Source organism: Eschrichtius robustus, chromosome 16, assembly GCF_028021215.1.
Source record: "Eschrichtius robustus isolate mEscRob2 chromosome 16, mEscRob2.pri, whole genome shotgun sequence".
Classification (NCBI taxonomy): Eukaryota; Metazoa; Chordata; class Mammalia; order Artiodactyla; family Eschrichtiidae; genus Eschrichtius; species Eschrichtius robustus.
Window position 1 is genome coordinate 34,518,615 of NC_090839.1, and position 21,117 is coordinate 34,539,731.

At 37.9% G+C, this 21,117-nt stretch overlaps 1 protein-coding gene across 2 annotated transcripts in view; it reads right to left on the minus strand.

Moving 5' to 3' along the window:
• GPCPD1 (glycerophosphocholine phosphodiesterase 1) overlaps positions 1 to 20,502 on the minus strand; it is a 62,986-nt gene extending 42,484 nt beyond the window's left edge. The window contains exons 1-5 of one of the 2 annotated variants that reach the window (XM_068566114.1): positions 20,355 to 20,502; positions 14,739 to 14,815; positions 11,380 to 11,476; positions 6,732 to 6,816; positions 864 to 939 (exon numbers count right to left, since the gene is read on the minus strand). In XM_068566114.1, coding sequence (XP_068422215.1) covers positions 864 to 939; positions 6,732 to 6,816; positions 11,380 to 11,476; positions 14,739 to 14,787 — 307 coding nt within the window. In that variant the 5' untranslated portion in view covers positions 14,788 to 14,815; positions 20,355 to 20,502. Of the gene's footprint in view, positions 1 to 863; positions 940 to 6,731; positions 6,817 to 11,379; positions 11,477 to 14,738; positions 14,816 to 20,354 lie in introns of those variants that run through there. The other variant, XM_068566115.1, reaches the window with a different exon arrangement.
• Positions 20,503 to 21,117: the final 615 nt, after the last annotated feature.

Here is a 21,117-nt window from a genome sequence, read left to right on the forward strand (position 1 = left end):
AGATGTGTCCTTGCTGCATATAGGGTAAAGCAGAATCTCTCACTACTTTCTAATCTAAGCTAGTAACTAACAAGCCATTTATTCTTTAAATTCTAATTTTCTCTGGAAACTAAAATAGAGTTTTCAGCACACTAAGTCAATTTATAGATGAAACCAAGTAGGTAATTTAATGTATGTGAAAAGAACTTCAAATTTTAATCTCAGTGTGGAAAAGGAAATTCAAAAATACTTGTATGAAGAGAAATGCCATTTTTAGGCACAAGAAAACTAAATAACGTTTAAACAAACAAACAAACAAAAATTATCTGAATAGCAACTTTAACACAGCCAGCAGGGTATTGGGGGAAAATGTCTGCTACAACCAAGAAATCTGAATTCATTCATACAAGTTTATTCAAGTATTTACTAGTTTAAAAAACACACACAAATAGAATAACTTATTCTATTACTATTCAAAGTTAAAAATGTAAGAATCATTGTTTTGGATTAATTCTTTCCTCAAATGTTCTAAGTTCTCTGAGCAAGTAATATCAAAGCCACGGATGGATGCTCAGTTAAATAAATGCTATTTTATAAACTTTTGTAAATACTCCAAATGTAAATATATATTCCACAATAAACCCATCTAATTCAAGAAATTAAAAATAACTAGGCAAGCATTTCTAAAGTTTATGAAGAAAGGCAATTAAGAACTGTTTAGTTTTGAAAGTAAGACCCATGATATGCTAAGTGAAACTTGTAGTACTGACAATGCATTGACCTTAAACTTTAAAATAAATATTTATTAAATCCCACTAAGCCATTGTGCAGCATATTAGTAACTTTATGCATATGCCTCAAACAGATGCAGTTAATGCCCATACCTAAAGGGGTTATTGATCGTGGTTGTAGATGAGTCTCCCACTTGTGAACTATGACTTGACATGGACCACCGATAGTCTGCAATTTAAAAGTTAAACGTCTGCAATAATTTCTTGTATCTTATTTTCTACCCATGACGCCATTAGATGTTTGTGGCCTAAGTCTTATACTAATTATGAAACCAAGAGATTCACCTTGTTAATATCAATATTATATGCGAAAAATCAGGAATGTACCAGGTCAAAAAACATGATAAGTGCTGGAAGAAAATGAGGGTGAGGCAGTAAACAAAAATAAGATGAACTGGCACATAAAACCATTTTAAACCCATTCTTAAATCTGCCTACAATACTCAGTTTTAATCTTTAACTGATATTCTGTCGTAAGTTAAAGTTAACAGCAAATATACTTTATGTTTGGTATGTCGGAAGTCAAGGAAGTATTACTGGAAGATTGAAGTAACTCCTCAAGTGTTTGGAAAAAGCCTAAACTCTCTGATAGTAGAAATACTGAGAACGAATACTTCAAGATCAATTATCACAAGTTACTCAAGGAACTAGAGGGCATAATAAAGTTCTTTATTACATATATTTAACTAGTAAGTAGGTAACAGGAAGAATATCAGATTCTCGTATCATAGTAACCAGTGTTTCTAAGGAACACAGGAAGCCCTTTCCTTTAGGAAAGGACACATGCATGGGTAAATCTGAAGAACAAGTTTGATTAAAGGGGAATGAACATCCAGTTTTACTCTTAATGCCTTAAAGTTTATAAATTCATACAGTGTGAAAAATTTTAATACTGTCTTGTTATCAAATTCTCTTACTAAAAAAGAAAATAAAGCTTTATGTATTGTTGATAATGTCTACAGCAATTTAAAAGCAAGAATGAACTACCACAAGGATTCCCTTGTGTGTTCCTAAAGTACTGAAGTATGAAGTGTTTCCTAATTTTCCTTGAAGTATTTAAAACAAAACACCCTAAACTTGTCTAATTAAACTTATGTGCCAAAATACAATCCTTAAATACATATTTTAAAAGCAAAATTTCAAACTATATCCTTACAAGGTATTTTTCTTTCTTCTTCTGAAGAAATTTAGTAAAATACAGAGAAGCAAAAAGAAACAAAAATCACCCATTATCACACTACTTAGGGATAATCACTATCAATATTTTCACATATCTTTAAACCCTTGTCTAGGCATATATATACTCTTAAGTCTGGAATATATAAGCTTCTCTATTACATCTGTAGATGGCATTAAATACTCTTCTATAACATTTTATAGGATTTCAATATTGATTTTATTTAATAATAAATGTGCCAAATGATAACAAATAAGTATGTAACAAATCAGGCAAGAGATAATTCTGTCACTTAAAATAACCAGAGGTTAAAATCATTTTTAAAACTTGCAAACTTTTGAAGTTTGAAAACTAAAATTGCATTAGATATACATTCAATTCCTTAATCCTGGGATAATACAGGAACTCATTTTCTCTAGCTGAATACATCCTTGTTACAAGGGTTCACTTGTGAATTGATAATAAACTGTGTAGACATTTTTAAAAATGTAAATGTGAAAGTGCTAATCTTAAAATATGGTGAATTACGCTAAAAAAACAAGAAACATCTGATCCTGCATCTGCTAGATGTTTTTTACAACTTTTTGCTGTCACTTTTTTGAATTTGTTTTCACACATCAAACTTTCTAACCCTCAAAAGATGCAAATGCATACATTAAAATAGGAATGTTTCTTAGCAATAATGGGCAACCAGAAATAACTAATCTATTCCCTTCTTCCACCCCTCCCATGTCCCCTGCACTCCCCTCAAAAAAAAAAAAAATCCTCTTCGCTACAAAAGTGGTGTAGATCCATATTCTTATAAAAGTTACTAATCAAATGTGACTTGAAAGGGTGCCATGAACATAATAGTAAATATCAGCAGGGATTAAAAGTGGGTAGAAGAAAGGAGAGACTTTTTGTTTTAACTTTTTGTTTTAATTCAGGTGTCAGGGGAATTCCACAAAAAGTGTTGATTACAGTATCTATACTTAATCATGTAAGAATAGCCCTGTGGATTAAACACTTGAGAGGGAACATATTTTAGTAGTAATTTTTAAAACTCCACCCCTAACTGTTTTAGTAACAAACCCACTAATCATAGCATAAAGCAAACTAGGCTTGAACAGAATGGAGTCTTGAGGAGCAGTCCAAAGGGCCAATTCAACAGATGGCTTATAGTTGTGTCTACTGGCGTTCACACTACAAATTCATGGTTGGTACATAAAATGTTATAATATTGACAAATGAACCAAGTTTTAAAACACACTGAATTTCCAAAATTGTTATGACTACTTTATTAAACTTTAGTAGGTAATCTTAAATTTTAGCTTACCAATGTTCTTTAAAACAAAAAAAACCTTAACACCTGAGCATTGGGAAATTAAAGATCTTAGTAACGATTCCAAAACATGCAATCCTTTTTAATATGCTAAATGCAGTAAGTCATTCTTCAAGATCTTAGGAAAAAAACAAGAGTTCCATTCTGTAAAAGACTGCCACAATTTTAAGCACTTTGGAGTCAAGCGGAAAATGGCTCTTTGGAGACAAAAGTAACAATATCAGTCCAAGACAGTACTCCACTAACAGGACTGGTAGAGTTATTTCACATTTTAGCATGTGTTAAATCAGATGATTGCTGGAATGTTTCTCAAACATGCATATTAACAAAAATACAAAAAACCTGTTTCCACAAAAAAGTCATAATGACCTCTTTCTTAAACAGTTATTGATTGACATCACTCAACTATATCAAGCACTGAGAAAAAGAAACAAGATTATATAAGAGGTAGACTGGGGTTTTTGTTTTTAACAGACCACCAAGCAAAACTATCACTATCGTGGAATATCACTGCTTTCAAATATCATAAAAACTGTTAAGCGTAAACTTTAAAAATTTCACTGTTTCCTTTCTACGATTTTGAAAAAAATGGAAAAAAAATGCCCATGTGAAAGGGGCTCTGAATTTTTAATCTATGTCAGAGGCCAGAGCCAGTTAGTTAAAAATCACTATTTTTAACAAGACTAGGAAGAAAAATGGTCACTTAGGAGTGAGTACAGCAAAGAAGGCTAGGCCGACATACATCTCTGAGATAGTTCAAATTCAAAGTTAACAGCTGAGGGTATTTAGCATCCAGAAGAATTTTATTAAGAAACCATTGTACAAAATGACAACCTGGGCTATTCTGAAAATAAACAATTGTCTGCCTACCAGATGATTGATTCTTTTGTTAAAGGATTTAAATAAAAATCAAGGGACATTAAGAACAAGGTAAAAGAATTTGTAATGAATCTAATTATGCGTGAATGTTAACACCTGTAAAAATTAAAAGCAGATGTTACTGAAAAATAAAGAGCTATTTCACTGAAATGAATGAAAATTTCAAAGACAATATAATTAAAAAGTGGCTAACATCTCAGTATGAGACAACAATCCCTAATTCCAGCCACAAATAAAAAGGGGTGAACATGGATTAAAAAATGTTTAAATTACACATTAATTCAAAAATTATCTTTGGTGAAGATGTGAAATTAATGGGTTATCTGCAGACTCACAGCAATGTTTCCATTCCAGGAATATCTACTACCTTTGTTTGTTATGTTTAAATAAGATAATATTTGTCACCTGTAAAAAATTATTTTAGAATTTAATATATTAACACCTTATTCTAATTCTACAAAGTATAAGAACATACAGCTGTGAGAAATTAAGAGAAAAAGGACTTCAAGACTCTTTAACTTCTAAACTAAAAGGAATATGACAGAAAGAGCAAATTACGGAAGAGAAACTATGAATGGTAAAATTTTATTTATAGAAAAATTTTAGCAATGGAAGGGATGTAAGAAATCTATAGTTCAAACCCTTCATTTTATAGATGAGGAAGCTGAATTCTGAAGGTCAAGTGACAAGATCACAAGATTTTTAGCTTAGGTTCTACAACTGCTTGGATAACCTAAAACTTTTGACCCAGTAAAATTAACCTTATTACCCATTTCAGTTTTTCAATGCTTTCATAATTATTTTGCTTTCCAATCATTCTTTATATTCATAAGATATATACTCCAATAATTTACATCATTTCACGATTTAAGATTCCTTGCACATTAGTTCTATCATTTGACAATGCACAATTGAGACAAAGTTTCTAATTACTTCTATTAAAAATTATGATTCATTTAAAAAGCGCCACCAACTTTAAAAAGAAAAGAAGTGTCACTTTAAGCTGGCGTGTGGGGAAAAAAAAAAAAAACCTCTAGCCATATGCATGGGATTTTATGTGGCTATTTACTCTATTCCATGAAAAACATACTTACCATGGCAGCCCCTGCATCACACGGTACATGTGTACACGATACAGAGCACCTACTTAAAGAAACACACTCACCAACACATACTGTAAACTTTTGCAAGTATTACAAGGGGAAAAACTTGTTTCTTACAGTAAGCAGACTTCGTGCCAATTTTTTGGAAAAGGCATTTTGGACGGATTTGCTGCTTTTGGTTACATTTTCAATGAAAAGAGAAAATACTGTAGGTTGGCTTAATTTGACCTGTGTTGACAACAGTCTTACTTTAGGAAACTACGCCCAAAAGACTCATTATGATTTTTCTTGTCCAAATGCCCCCTTAAGTAAAATTTAGTTAATTTCACATACCAGGATCCTCAAATAAGCTTTCAAAGTCATGAGTGCTATGATCTACATAACTATGCACAAATGTTCACTTTATACTAAAGAACTTTGCCACAATGCACAACCCCTATGCCAAATAAATGATCTTTTCCTTAGTCATTAAAGTGAGACTATTGTCAAGATAAGCCAACATAATGATCAACTATAATGTAATTTAATTTTAATTACTGAGTATATTCACAATATATTCTTGGAATAAGAAACGTAATAGGTGCAAAAGACAGCTGAAGTGGGTTTGTCAGTTTTTCTCTCTTTTATAATGGTGGCTAAGAGACTGAGATAACAGTGGCTGCTTGCATTTTTTTTTTTTAACATGTAACAAGTATTCAAGGACCCCAAAGGGAAATAAATTTTTAAAAAGATCTAATCCATGTTTGCTTCCTAGACTCCTCCCTAAGCCCTTGTTCACATGCAGCCCAAAGTGTGCTCAAAGGTAAAAATCTGAAGGAAAAGAATCCTTTCAGCAAATAAGTATCTTTAAAATAAAGAATCAACTTTCTTTTTCTAAATATGAAAACGTTCCCAAAGTAATAAATAAATCATTGTGAGCAAGCAGATTTAGATCTAACTGATATTCCAAAGGCCTTCAGAAAAGATCCTGGTCTATCAACACTATCACTGAAAAAAATCTAAAAGGAATGACTTCAGTTTTGATAGGAGTTAATGCAGCCACTAAGAGATGGCTGCGTTGAAATAATTTTTTCAAAGTTACTTAAAGCTGGCTATATACACCTCTAAATATATCTATACCAGAGACGAATTAAAAAAATGAAACAAAAAGAAAAACCCTTACTACTGGTTACTAACTAGTTTACAAAAGTTACAGAAAATGCACACCTATCAAGAACACTTATCATTAAAACCAATTTCATGATAAGAATATTGCAGAACATACTTACTATTAGTCTTTTAAAAATTTCATTGCACACACTATTTGCCTCTGAAGAGGCTACTTCCTTTCTTTTTGGTACTAAAATATTATTAATCTAGAGTTCTTTTTTCCTTATTTGATCTAAACAAACTCATTTTATTTTTAATGTTTCCAAACTTAAGTTAGTTGCTTTTGAAAGAAGTCTTCTAAAGAAACTGGAAACTAGATAAAGAAAACATACCTTTGGTTCTAAAAAGCACCCTTTGAAGTAGCGGTACTGAACTGATACTCCTCTACTAAGTACAATGGTTGCTTTCCATAACATGCTGTGAGAAAAAAGAATTAAAGCAGCAGCATCAGTATCAAACTAAAATGCATAAGGTCTTCATTAATTCATAAAACCCCTCAAGCAAGGTCTGTGATCAATACCATTTATTTATTCCTACACAAAATTTAACTCCAGGCCTATCTGAACCAGGTACTGGGAACACAGTGATGAATAAGGCAGAAAGAGCTCCATCTTCAAGGAGATTGCTTGCTTATGTGGATAGACAAATATATAAGCAAACAGCATACATAGGAAGGGCTAGCTGACCTTTCTGAGGTAACAAGTTTTGGAGGGAGACCTCAACAAGAAAGAACTGTCTGAGTTGAGACCTAAATGATGAGCCATACAAAGAACCAGGAGAAGTAGTATTCCAAACAGAAAAGGCAAGCAGTGCAGACCTCTGAATCTTCTCTAACTTTCCACTTAGCTAGGGATGTTACATGGCTGCTAAGAGGCTTTCAGGCCAAGGCCACTAACTTAAATGCTTGTTCCCAACCTCCCTTATTCTGTCCTGCCCAGCCTCTGGCTATTTCCCTAGCCAAGCAATCAGTGTCTGCATCTTACTTGTACTTGTATCTTACTCAACGTCTTCCTCTGAACTATGTCATTCTACATATTCTAATGCTAATTCTAAAGCTTGGACACAACAGTGAAAGAATTCACTACAATTCATGATTATAACTGATTTTTAGCTTCAAATCATAGGCCAATGATATTCAAAGTGTGGTCCCAGGACCATCAGTATCAACTGGGAGCTTGTTAGAAATGCAAAATCTCAGGCCAGGGCTTCCCTGGTTGCGCAGGGGTTAAGAATCTGCCTACCAATGCAGGGGACACGGGTTCGAGCCCTGGTCCGGGAAGATCCCACATGCCGCGAAACAACTAAGTCCATGTGCCACAACTACTGAGCCTGCGCTCTAGAGCCCACATGCCACAACTACTGAGACTGCATGCCACAACTACTGAAACCCACGTGCCTAGGGCCCGTGCTCCACAACAAGAGAAGCCACCGCAATAAGAAGCCTGCGCACCGCAACGAAGAGTAGCTCCTGCTCGACGCAACTAAAGAAAGCCTGCATGCAGCAACAAAAACCTAATACAGCCAAAAATAAATTAAAAAAAAAAAAATCTCAGGCCACATCTAGACCTACTGAATTAGAAACTCTGGGGGAGGGCCCAAGCACTCTGTAATTTAACAAGCGTCCAGGTGACTCTGATGATGAACACAAGTTTAAGAGCCCATGTCATAGACCATTACCCAAACATTAATTCAGCATGAATAGTTCAGTGACTAAACAGCAGCTCCAAATATTCTTCCATGATAACAGATGGCTAGCACTGCTCCCCACCTGGCTCTGCCAAGACAGACTTAGGGCGTTATCCTCACTCTGACTCAATTCTGATTTCTAACAAAATATCCACAACCAGCTGTCACCCCTGGTCCTAGCTTCAACAATCAGATTAACCTGGTAATAATAAAATACATATGCCCTGGCTCCACCCTGGGAAACTCTGGTTTCATAGATCTGGGGTGCAGCTTGGTCTCGTGGAGTTTGATAAACTGGACATACGTGATTGGTTGAGAAACACTGCTGCACAACAAGGACAGCCTAAATGCTCGGACATGTGCCCTGACTACTTCTCCCTGATAAGCCTCAGAATCCTTTTCAACACAGGGCTCCAGGCAGATTCTACCAACTCTGAGATGAAATTTATTTCCCATCTCTGCTACCAAAAAAAAAAAAGGCAAATTTCCAGTATTATTTCACCCATAAAACCAGCCAGAGTATGTGAAACTAGCCCCAGATGTGCACAGCAGAATTAGTGGGAAGCTTTAAAAATGTGCTGGGGCCCCTCTCTCGTGCACTATTTATCAATCTTACAGGAGCAGGGTCTAGGCATTTTTTTAAAAGCCCCCTTTTTTAAAGTGCTTTAAACCAGTTAAAGTGCTTTTTAAATCATTTTTTAAAGTGATTCCAATGTGCTCCCCTGGTTCAGAACCACCAAACGAAAAGATAAGATGGTGAGAGCAATAAAATGAGTCTTTTTACTTTACTTCCCTAAGCAAACATAGCAAAGTTATAAATGAACCAGAGGGACTTCCCTGGTGGAACAGTGGTTAAGAATCCGCCTGCCAATGCAGGGGACGCGGGTTCGATCCCTGGTCCGGGAAGATCCCACGTGCTGCGGAGCAACTAAGCCTGTGCGCCACAATTACGGAGCCTGCGCTCTACAGCCCACGAGCCACAAGTGCTGAGCCCACGGGCCTAGAGCCCATGCTCCACAACAAGAGAAGCCACCGCACCACAACAAAGAGTAGCCCCGGCTCAGCGCAACTAGAGAGAAAGCCCAAGTGCAGCAACAAATACCCAATGCAGCCATGAATGAATGAATGAATAAATAAATAAAATTACTTAAAAAAAAAAATGAACCAGAACTGTTCAGTGACGTCAAGAATGAACGTAACCTGATGAAACTCAAGAAAAACCAGGAAAGAGGGGCAGTGAGAAGGTTTAATGCACCTGTCTGATTTTGAATTGCCCTCATATCCTCCCCACAAAAATACCATAAAATCTCCAAGGAGGGCAAATAAAATCATAAGTGACCCACATTTTCTGCATTATTAGGAAATAACACCACAACCTTCAAATTGTTTGTAAGAAAAAAATTCCAACAGAGCTCTTGTCACCACAAACCTGTAGGTACAGAGAGATTTAAGAGACTCTGAAAAGGAGGAACAGAGGACTTAAATGCAGAGTACACTGAAATCCCAAAGAAACACAGTTCTAAAACACAAGACTGGGGAATTCCCTGGTGGTCCAGTGGTTAGGACTCTGAGCTTCCACTGCAGGGGGAAGGGTTCAATTCCTGGTCCGGGAACTAAGATCCAGCACACTGCCAAAAACAAACCAACCAACCAAAAACCCCCACAAGACTGTTGTTTACAGGCAAACAGATTTGTTTACCTTTTGTATCATCTTGTATCAACTACTTATATCACCTGTGTCATCTACTTCCTTTCTCTTTGTGAAGCACTGTTTATCTGCCATATATGAATCAATTATACTTCATTGTACAGCAATGTCAAAATGGCTGCTTCCTTAAAATTAAGAAGTTAACTGTTCTCATTCTGTTCACATCACTTTGACCAGGTTGGCTAGAATGGACTTAAGACAGGTAACAGGGCAGCTCAAGAGTTCAGAGCAGAGGTAAACAAGTTTAGAAAGATATGAGGTTTCACTTCAGACGGGAGTGACTAATCCACAAATCAAGGAAAAAATAGCCACTAGAAGAGAATAAACATCTCGTTTTCCTGTGATCCCAATATCATTTGTCAACAGAACTTAACTTATAAAAACAGAAGAGAATTGGCTGAGAAAATGTGTCACACTAATGACAAATAGAGAAACAGGTGTTCTATGTATGTTTTTTGTTTTCTTTTCCTGAGTTTACATTATGGTATTGTTTTACTTTCCTTGTTATTTCCCTCTGCTTTGCCATCAGTGCTCCTCAAACTGTCTGCTGTGAAGGACCAGTTTCTGTTTACTTCTTTGTGTTACCCTACTTGTCCCGTGACCAATACTTCTGGTCTATGATGTACCCAGTTCAATGAGGTAAGTCCATGACATGCATGGGTATCCCAGCAATGTCAAACTGCCATAAACATTTCTAAATGCTTGCTCTCAATTTTTCTATTTCTCACATCGTGCACTGATAAAAAAATGTTTTTTGTCTAGCACTGAGTCCACAGGCCACATTTTTAGTAGCGCTGCTTAATAATCATCTAATCTGATGTTTCTCCCTTGGGGCACTGCATGTACTTGTATACTATTTAGAATCTCCTCATCTTTCCTTTACCCCCACACATACATCTTGACAATCCATAACACTTCAAAATATCCACACAGAGAAGGACCACCTTTGTTGACAACACTGATTCTATCCTAACGCCTTTACCATGCAGATAAAGGAACCAAGGTTTAGAGGTATAAGATCTGCCCAAGATCACAGCTAACTGCGGAACTGAAACTGGCACCCAGATCCTCCTTTCCCCACTCCAATGCACCAACACACCCATGCTAACTTTAGTGCTGCATTTAATGTCAGTAGTAAACTCATTTCATTACATTAGCTAAAATTTCTAAGGATGTGTTCCACTCTCTGCTACTTTTAAAAGAATATATGTCTCAAGAAAATTATTTCATAGGCTAAAGCAAAAATTAGATCTTTTATCAAGAATAGTACTGAGAAGCCAAAAAATGCCTTAAAAAGTTTTTTAAAATAAGAAATAACAATATAAGCCTGTTTAGAAATATGGTATTAAGCATCAAAAGAACCAGCCAACAGCCAAGAGTTGAAAATGACTTTTTGCGAGGTGGAAATTGAGAAACAGAGGAACTTGTTTATTCACAGCAAACTTTGTAAAATGATTTCACTCTTTATACATATGTGATAAGTTTGATAAAAATTAAAAGAAAAATATACCAAGGTATCTTAGAAACCCCCAAGTTTATAATCTGAATGTCACAATTATTCAGTATTACGACATGTCCATGCTTACCTTTCACCTGTCTCGTTCTCTGGAAGAAGAGCCACAGCATTTTGAGGATTCCAGTTTCCCAAAGCATCAGAGCTTCCACATATTGCAAAAACCTCTCCTAAAGAAACGTAACGAGTTATAGTGGGTTAAGTAGGAACATCTCATTTTAGTTTTAGGAAACTGCACTAATTTAATGGGATGCAGAGTCCCTTGCAGTGGAGATGGAAGAGCTTCAGCGGAGAAACGGGTTTGGACCCAGGTGCCACTCACACTAGCACCTGCGTTATTAACCTGACCCACCTCTACAGAACCAAAGGCAGAGAAAAGGAAGGATGTATAGGGACAGACTTTTCTTCATTTTTCAACTACTTACTGAGCCAATAATGAGCACCAAGAAGACAAGGTGATCAAACGGCAGTCCTTGCCTTCAAGGCAGCTTCCAATTTAAAGGAGCATATAAGTATCCTACAGAACCAGTACCTGATATATTCCAGGAACTCAAACAGTAGCTACCAAGAAGCTAAAGATCAAGAAAATTATCAATGGGACATGAGCAATGTAACAACAACAACCAAAGAAAAAAAAGTCCCCAGAACAAAGACTAGTGAAAAACTAGCCAAAAATCTCGTATTCCTTACTAAAATAAAGACTATCACACTTCATCTGAACACTTGTCATCAACACACAAACCAACATATAGCCATCACCTATGTTTGCTAATTTCCATATATTTAGCAAAAGTCTACATCTTCTTGAATATAAGTATGCAGATATCTTTAACTTACATATCAACACATTCTGAATTACTATAACTAAAATCCATAAAGAAAAAACAAGGAACTGAGCCCAAATGAACAAACTTCAGGACAAACTCCTCCACACTCTGAGAGTAGCTTGGTTTCCAAGCTCTGGGCACTACTATAGTAAGACTAGAGTTCTAATTGGCTTTAGCCACCTGCATGGCATTTTATATGTTTGGACTGTCTAAAACTTAACTAAAATCCCAAGTGTGGTAGTCATTCAGGAGTTTTCAGGGTTCTAAACACATGTCTGTAAAAGCATACGGTGGTTACGTATAAAGATTTCATGTTAAAATATTCACCAATCCTTTAAAGTAACCAGATTTTTTTTTTGCAATTAACTTAGGTTATCACTACCTCTTCGGATTAAAAAAAAAAAAAAAAGATAAACACTATTGCTAAATACAAAGCACAAATATTTATTCTCAAGATCATATATGTTGCTCTGCATATGCACAGCATATGCAGCTCAAAGTACAGATTACCATCTGTACTCACTGTAGCTCAAAGTACAGATTACCATCAAATCACTGATTCAGGCCGGTTGCACTTCCTTTGTAAAGGAGATTCTCATTAACCTTTCTCATGGAGTCAGTTATTTCTTATCCCCATTCAAAATAGCAGCTATTCTCTGCTCTGCAAAGAACATGTATCCCACATGGAAAAAGTGAAACTTGGACAATCTGTGGTTACTTTCCTTCTATATAAGTGCTCCTGCATTTTACCAATTCCCTTCTGCAATGTCTCTTTCTGCTGATTGCCTTTGAATATGGCTTCTATGAGAAAAAAAGGGAAACTTTTTACCAGAACAGACCTCTTTCTTTAATTGGATTTCATTTATAAAAGATTATAAAGACCTGAACGCTAACTAAAGGAATCTGCAAACAGCACCCCCACATATTCTTTTTACTTGTTCCCTCTTACTTCACTTCTCTCTGCAGTCTCTCCACTTTCAGCAGAGAACACTTCCTCCTTGCTTTGGGGAGGAAATCAAGGTGACATGAGATCTGGAGGGGAGGTGAGAATCCACCCCAACAACCCCTCCCTGTCCCTCTACCTCCTTTCCTTCCCACCTACAGATTCACCTACATTCACATCTGCCACTAGTCCTTGAGAAGGAGTTCCATCTTGTCAAGCTGACCCTTCTGTGGCTAATTCTGTGGTCACCACATTTGCCTGATGTGGCCAGCTCCTTCTAGCTTAAACTGCCTATGCACAAAAGTATGATATAGGTCTGCAGTCTTCTCTCCACAGAAGAGGTTACACACAGGACAAGAGGTGAGTACTAGACCCAAGGGAGCAACCCCGTCAACTGACTAGCAATCTTCAATCTGCAGAATCTTGCCCAGAGGTGGAGCTGTACAAAATCATCTTGGCTAAGAATCTGAACTTGGACAAACACACACCGTCAGGTGCTGTAATGGATGCTGTATCAAAGATGCTTGACATACAGAATGAATCATTCATTCATTGTTCAAACACATACTTACCCCTGCTCTGAGCCAGGCACTGTGCTAGGTACAGGAATTCAGCATGAATAAGATAAAGTCACATTTTTTTTCATAGAGCTTACAATCTGTCCACAAGAAAAATTACTCAAATACCTCCATAAAACTCATAAGAGGTACTACAAAAAAGAACCTTGAATTTCACAGGGACCTTAACCTAGTTGAATACGGGAAGTTGGGATAAGGAGAGTTAGGGGGGTGGTGGGTGGGGGCACAGATCTAAACAAAGGAAACAATTTGAGAAACCCCTAAAGGAGGAAAGGAATGCAAAAGATTTGAGGAACTGGCCAGCATAGCCAGAGTGTATTAAACAAGGAATTTTTTAACCCAGGTGTGATACTGTTTGTTTTTTGTTTTTTTTGTTTTTTGGGCCACACTGTGTGGCATGTGGGATCTTCATTCCCCAACCAGGGATCGAACCCGTGTCCCCTGCAGCAGAAGGGAGGAGTCTTAACCACTGGACCACCAGGGAAGTAGCAAGGTGTGATACTGTTTTGACATGCTACCTTACACTAAAATTATTTCACACTGCTTCAGTAGACAGCAGAAAATACAATAAAGTTTAAAAAAAAAAGATGTACAAGTAAGGAACAAATTTACCTTCGCCAAATATTTCACCAACTTCTCAACACCAGAAAAACTTCCTTCATTTTCATGACTTAAAAATCATAGCTCAGAGAATTCCCTGGCGGTCCAGTGGTTAGGACTGCATGCTCTTACTGACGAGGGCCCAGGTTCAGTCCCTAGTCGGGGAACTAAGATACCACAAGCTGCACAGTACAGCCAAAAAAAAAAAAAAAAAAAAAAAATCACAGTTCAATTATCTGTCCTGTGCAAAATTCACAGCTTTCCTGGAAAACATGAGACTAAGACATTTACTGTTTGGGAAGCTTTTTTTTCTTGAATTTGTTATGCTCCGAGCACATTCCTGTTATCAGGCATGTCCTAAAGATACTTTCATCTAATAATTAGGCTCACTCTAGTAACAACTCTATATTTAAGATAATCCAGATAAGAAAAACGCTCATTTATTTATTTTTTTTAAATGTTTAAAAGTAAAGTTTTACAATACCTGGTAAAAGAGCTCCTCTTATTTCAAAGGTAACTTGAGAAGGTGTCATTCTGATGGATTTATTTTAGGATGCCGTGCTAGAAAGAAAAAGATGTCATTTATAGTACATGAATATCAGCTCTAGATAGCTACCACCAAGAAACAAGTTAAAAAACACAAAAACAAAAATGAATCTCAACTGTGAGCAAAAGATTTCAGAGACCTTATATAAAGAGACTGAATTATTTAGGAAGTACCTAGCAAGTTTTAGGACCTAGTGTTACAAACCTATTCTGTAAGAATGTATGGACCAGAAAAATCTGCAAAACAAGTGTGTCCAAACTTTTTTTAAGAATTCAATATTATCTTGTCATATACCTTCTCCTCTAATAAGCGGCTGTTCTAAACTCAACCTATCTTTCCTGACCAGGCTCATGTTTACAGTGGAGGGAAACACACACACCAACAACTAGAGACAGAAAAAAACTTGGCTCTAGAGAGCATTTCTACTTTAATTAAGAAGGTTCCAATTTTAATAACAAGAAAACAACCAAAGAACTTAAGTACCACCCACTGAAACAAAAACTAGTTACGTTCTGAAACAAGTTTGAGAACCTGCTTCTAAGTGACCTAACCAATGGCTTAAAAAAAACAATAACAAAAACCCCTTCCCCCTCACAAATCACTCTTTTCAAGTGTCTCTTCATTAACCACAGGCCCATCATTACTGTAGTTCTGCAGACTTGAATTTAGAGTCTCAATTCTGCAATCTATTGGGTTGGCCAAAAAGTTCGTTCGGTTTTAAGTAGCCATTTTTCTTTTTTTTTAATATATTCATTTTTGGCTGCATTGGGTCTTCATTGCTGCGCGTGAGCTTTCTCTAGTTGCTGGGAGCAGGGGCTACTCTTCACTGCGGTGTGCAGGCTTCTCACTGCGGTGGCTTCTCTTGTTGCGGAGCACAGGCTCTAGGCGTGTGGGCTTCAGTAGTTGTGGCACACAGGCTTAGTTGCTCTGCGGCATGTGGGATCTTCCTGGACCAGGGCTCGAACCCATGTCCCCCGCATTGGCAGGCGGATTCTTAACCACTGTGCCAGCAGGAAGTCTGCCATTTTTCATTTTCACCAAGAACTTTATTGAACAACATATTCCTTAACCGAACGAACTTTTTGGCCAAGCCAACATTATCAAACCCTGTAGATTTTAATTGCTCTTACATACATGCCTTTCTTTCTAAGTTTAAACGTCATTAAAAACCCTGTCTCCTACTTATATTTTGGCTTCTCAACAGTACATTTTATGTCAATTAGAATATCCCTCACATTCCTGGCTTGGAATCACTTCCATTACTTATAGAAATCTAAATCCCTAAGTCTTTGATGTCCTTTATTCCTTATCCACATTTTCTCTCCAGCTTACTTTTCATTTCTTCACTGTTTTTCCCAGCCTAACCAACCTATTCACCTTACTGTCCCTTAATTTAAGTACTTAAGAAAAGATAGGAAATTTAAAATTTTTTTAAATTTTTATTTATTTATTTATTTTTGGCCGTGGCACGCAGGAACTTAGTTCTCCAACCAGGGATGGAACCCCATGCCCCCTACAGTGGAAGCACAGAGTCCTAACCACTGGACCACCAGGGAAGTCCCAAGATAGGAAATTTTTAAAAAATTTTAATGTACATCAATTCTCATGCAGTTTGTAGAATTTAAATATAGAAAGAACACGTACTCCACACAAGGCCACATCATATTGTACATAACTTCTCCAACACCTCCAAAAAAACTTTTGTACCCCCAATCCATCAATGTTCCTAAAATGATTCCAATGATGTCTTTACATCATTTCCTTTAATTTACCAACTTAAATTGCTTATCTTCATTTACACATTATTTTATTCAAAAAAAAATCCTCAAGTACCTTTCCTTGCTATTCTTTCTTCCATTTTCGCTATGTTCCCCTCCCTGTGAACACATGTACAACTCTGCAATGGTCATTTAATGAACACTAAAACCCACAGTTAACCACGCTTCCAAGTCAAGGCAGATAGATCGATAGCAGCAGTTGCCACTGGAGGCAATTTTGTCCTCTAAAGGATATTTGGCAATGTCAGGAGACATTTTTGGTTGCCACAACTGTGGTTGATGCTCCTGGCATCTAGTGGGTAGAAGCCAGGAGTGCTGCTCAACACCGTACAATGCACAGAACAGCTCTCCACAAATAATTGTCCAGCTCCAAATATCACGAGGGCTGAGGATGAGGAATCTCTAATATCTAACCACAGGGGGGCTGCAATGAAGATCATAGTTTATAGCTAATGTTAGCTATAAATTATGCATCATCTCATCTACATCAATTACAAAATGTAAATACAGTATATATACTAAGCAAGACCACCAGTCAATGTGGTTTCATGTCACTTGGCTAAAGAATTCCGTATCTGGCGACTCTACCATTTCAGTTAGAAAACCCAAGATTCCACACTGGAGGAAAAAAACACCTGTCCTTGATACCTTAATCTACTTTCTGTGTCTAAGAGTGAACATGATCTATTTAAAGCATATACATCCAGTTGTAGCATGGGCAAAGAATGTTCCAAATCTAAAATTAGTTCTAGATTGTTACCTCACCTTTTACCTATATAACCCAAATATTTTAATAGTTCTTTTAATATGACATCTGATATGAATCTGAGTATAAACCTAAGATAATAAGACTATTTCCTTTCCTAATAAATAAAATGATTCATTGAAGCACTGCAATCTTACATTTAATTTATCTATATCAATCATATCAAGAAGAAACCTTAAGGCTAGCAAAAAAGCTTGGCTTTTTAAGTTACTGAATTAATTTTGAGACATAGCAAAAAGCCCCATCATCCAGCAAATTGCTGAATAACCAACCACCATCTCAACATATAACCTGTACTTTCACCCAGTGTTTACTGCCACAGTTACTAAGAACAATCTCATCTACATAATTAAAAGTTGGTGTTCAGTTATTTGTTGATCAATTTTAAGTAACTATTTTAACCAATTTTAGGGAAATCAGATGTAATTATTCCTATGCATTAAAATCAACACCTAGTACAAAATTATCTCTAAAGTTCTACTGCGTTAAATGTGAAACATGTAAATTTAATGAAAAGGAAATCAACTGATTAAAATTGAGCTTCTCATTCTTAAGGTTGCTTGTAAAAGTGGCTATAGTAACTTGACTGGAACCAGCTGCAGTATCCAGTATTTACTACACCAAAGCTACATACACAAGCACAAAATTACCCCCCCCCCAACCTCCCCAGGTGTCAACAAAGCATCATCTCCAACTTGGATTGCCTTAAGTCATATAATCTGGTTAATTTCCATTCCCCCCATTGCCCAAATTTAATACCGTACCAAATAAGAGCCTGCAGAGCTGCTCCTACACAGTTTACTTGATCGTGGACAGGGGCCAAAATTCTGGTGCAGAATTGAAGCGTACAATTTTGGCACCCTGCTACCACCAAAGTAAAATACTGTTCTGTTGTGGAATGAAAAATTTATACAACCAACACTTCCTCTTCTTCCAAACAAGCAAAGAAAATCTCAACTTGGACGGGGGAGGTCTTCTAGATATACATACAACAAGAATAAGATGAAAAATGCTAGTCATTTTTACATACATGAGCTGACTGCATATGTAATTTAACCAATTTACCTATAACCTCACATACAGACTTTCTGAGACAGGTTTTTGGTTTGGTCTGGTTTTTAAACATAACCTCCACTTTGTGCTTTTTGAAGATAAGCATTGAACAGCATTCTCATCGGGGACTTTGAGTAGCATTTTACACTACTTTAACTTTTTTAAGGAGTCACGTAATTTGCAAAATGACATTGTAATTTACATTTAAAAAATATTTCAGAGTTCACACTACCTGAAATAAGTTTTACTCTATTCTTTTTGTCAAATAAACTATCCCAACACATTCCTTTACTGGTTTGCCAGCTTGGGGAACAAAAGGGAGATTTAAGCAAACAAAGGTACAGGAACATTTACTTTAGAGCTAAACTGAAGTCACAGATATTTTCAGCTAAAATGTGTTTTTTTTCTAGCCAAAAAAATTTCACTGTTTTCCTTCAAATACTTTTTCAAAGAAAAAAGCTGTTTCCAATTCTCCTTGCTCTTTCCTAGGCTCCAACAGCCTAACTGACTAACTGACTATATGAAATGCCTATATTTTCCTGAGTTAATTCCTGCTCATCCTGTTGGAGGATCATTATGACCCCACTATTCAGACCCCAGTATATTTTGAGCCAGTATTTTAATCAAATGTACACAGACATGAATGGATTTTTATTAAGAAAGCAGTTCTGGAGATATCATTAAGCCGGTTAATTCTTTAATCACCTTCTAAACAATGCCATAAAACTTCCAAATTTTTTCCATTTCATCTTGATATTATTTTCATATGCATTTCATTTATTTTTCCTGGTTAAGTTATACACAAAGATTTGATTCATCAACTTACTTTTTGTACATATCAAATTTTACTCACTCTGCCACTGAGATTTCCTTTGTGGTCATTATTGGAGTCCAACTTTCCTAATCTTATTTTGTCTAGAATATTGGTTCTCCCTAGTGAAGTTGAGAACCACTGAACCACCGTGTAGTTCTACCTGTTTGTTTTATCTTGTGTTATTTGTACCCAGAATGTTAGGAGTTGGAAAAAGGACTGATAGTTTGTATTTATTTCTTAGCTAAGTCACAACTGTCAGAAACGTAGCAAGATACATAAGGGGTGGGGGGGGGAGTAGTGGATAGGAACTGGGCAGAAATAGGAAGGGCTAAAGAAGAATATGAAGAAAACATCAAGTCCAAACATCCTGCTTCGTTCTATCAGTTCCTCTATGTGTTACAGACTAGGCAGCTGCCTCAATGGTGAAAGATTTCTCTACAATTCGTGGCTGAATTCACGCCTAATTTCCTTTATAACCGGGCAGTGGGATAAGAGGGGGCCGATGAAGCACCTAACTGATGAAGGCTTTCTCCCAGAAGTCATAAAGGCAATTTGAAGAGCTTTGGAAAAAGCAGAGCTTTATAAGAAGGGGAAACTGTCTTAAAATTGTATCAAGGGCACTGATGACTGTTCCTGGAACCTTTTCCTAAGAGACTTAGGCGCTTCGGTTTCTTGGAATAACTGAATTATACAAGCACACCCTAGACTACTTGGTTAGGCAATTTCAGAAAATAAGCAGTTGTCAAAACACTATGAATTACTTATGGATAAAGCCAGAGACTGGTGGTGAGTAAGACTCGTTTCTTTGAATACTCATGGTGGTCCTACGGTTTATGCATTCTCGTATATCGAAAACGCTGCAAAATTTTCGGAGGGGAACGAAGCACCAGCAGCCCAGCGGAATCGCGGCAGCAAAGGATAAATACAATAAACATGTGTCACCCACCGACTTACCGGGGCGAACGTCCAGGCCGCTGTTTCCCCGACGGGCAGATCCCGCCCGGGCTGGGGGACCCTGCCCATGCCTCGCCTCCCGCCCCGCCCGCGTCCCCCAGCCGGGTCGCCCTGACAACTCGGCCGCCACGTGAGCGGCCGCCACAGCCCCCGCACCGCGCGCCCGGCCCCCCGGCCTCCCGCCTCACCTGCCGGATCCGCGGTCCGCGCCGCCACCGACGCCGCACCCGAGAGCCAGTGCCGCGGGCCGAGGTGCCGGGCGCCCGCCGTCCGCGCCTCGCCAGCGCTCCCCCAGGCGGCCAACCGCGGCGCCGAGCGGCAGGAAGCGGCTCCGCTCAAACCGGTTTCAGCTGCTCCAGACCAAACCGCCAGGCCACTCCGCGGGGCGGGGCCGGAGAAGTGGCGGGGCGGGGCCTGACGTCACGCCCGGCGCCGTCGGGCCAATGGGCGGCCGCGTGCGGGGGGCGGGCCCGCGCGTTCCTGGAAAGGGCCTGCGTCCGTGGCCGAGGGTGGCGGGGCCTCTCTGCGGTACCCGGCGCTGGGTTTTTCTGCTGGCCGGGAGCTGCCGCAGAGACCTGGCCTGGGTTCATAGACGCCTGCCTTGGTCCCCTAAGTCGTCTTAGGACAACCTAGGATGGAAGGTGGAGCTGCGATCCTGAACTGCGTTTTTTTCCCATTGGAAAACGAGGGAAATTAACAGGCCTGACGTTCTGTGGAAACTTTCTTTCGTTACAAAATAACAAGCACACTTGGATCAAATCTTTAGCGTTAAGGAGAATTAGGTGACCTAAGATGGTTGAGAGTTTATACCTCTGCTAAGCAAAGCATGGTGTTCGGACCGGCAGTATCACCTGAAGGCTATCAGAATTGCTCTCTCGGGACCCTCTCAGACCTGTCTGGTGGAATTGCGTTTAACAACATCCCCAGGTTATTTGTACGTAAAGTTTGAAG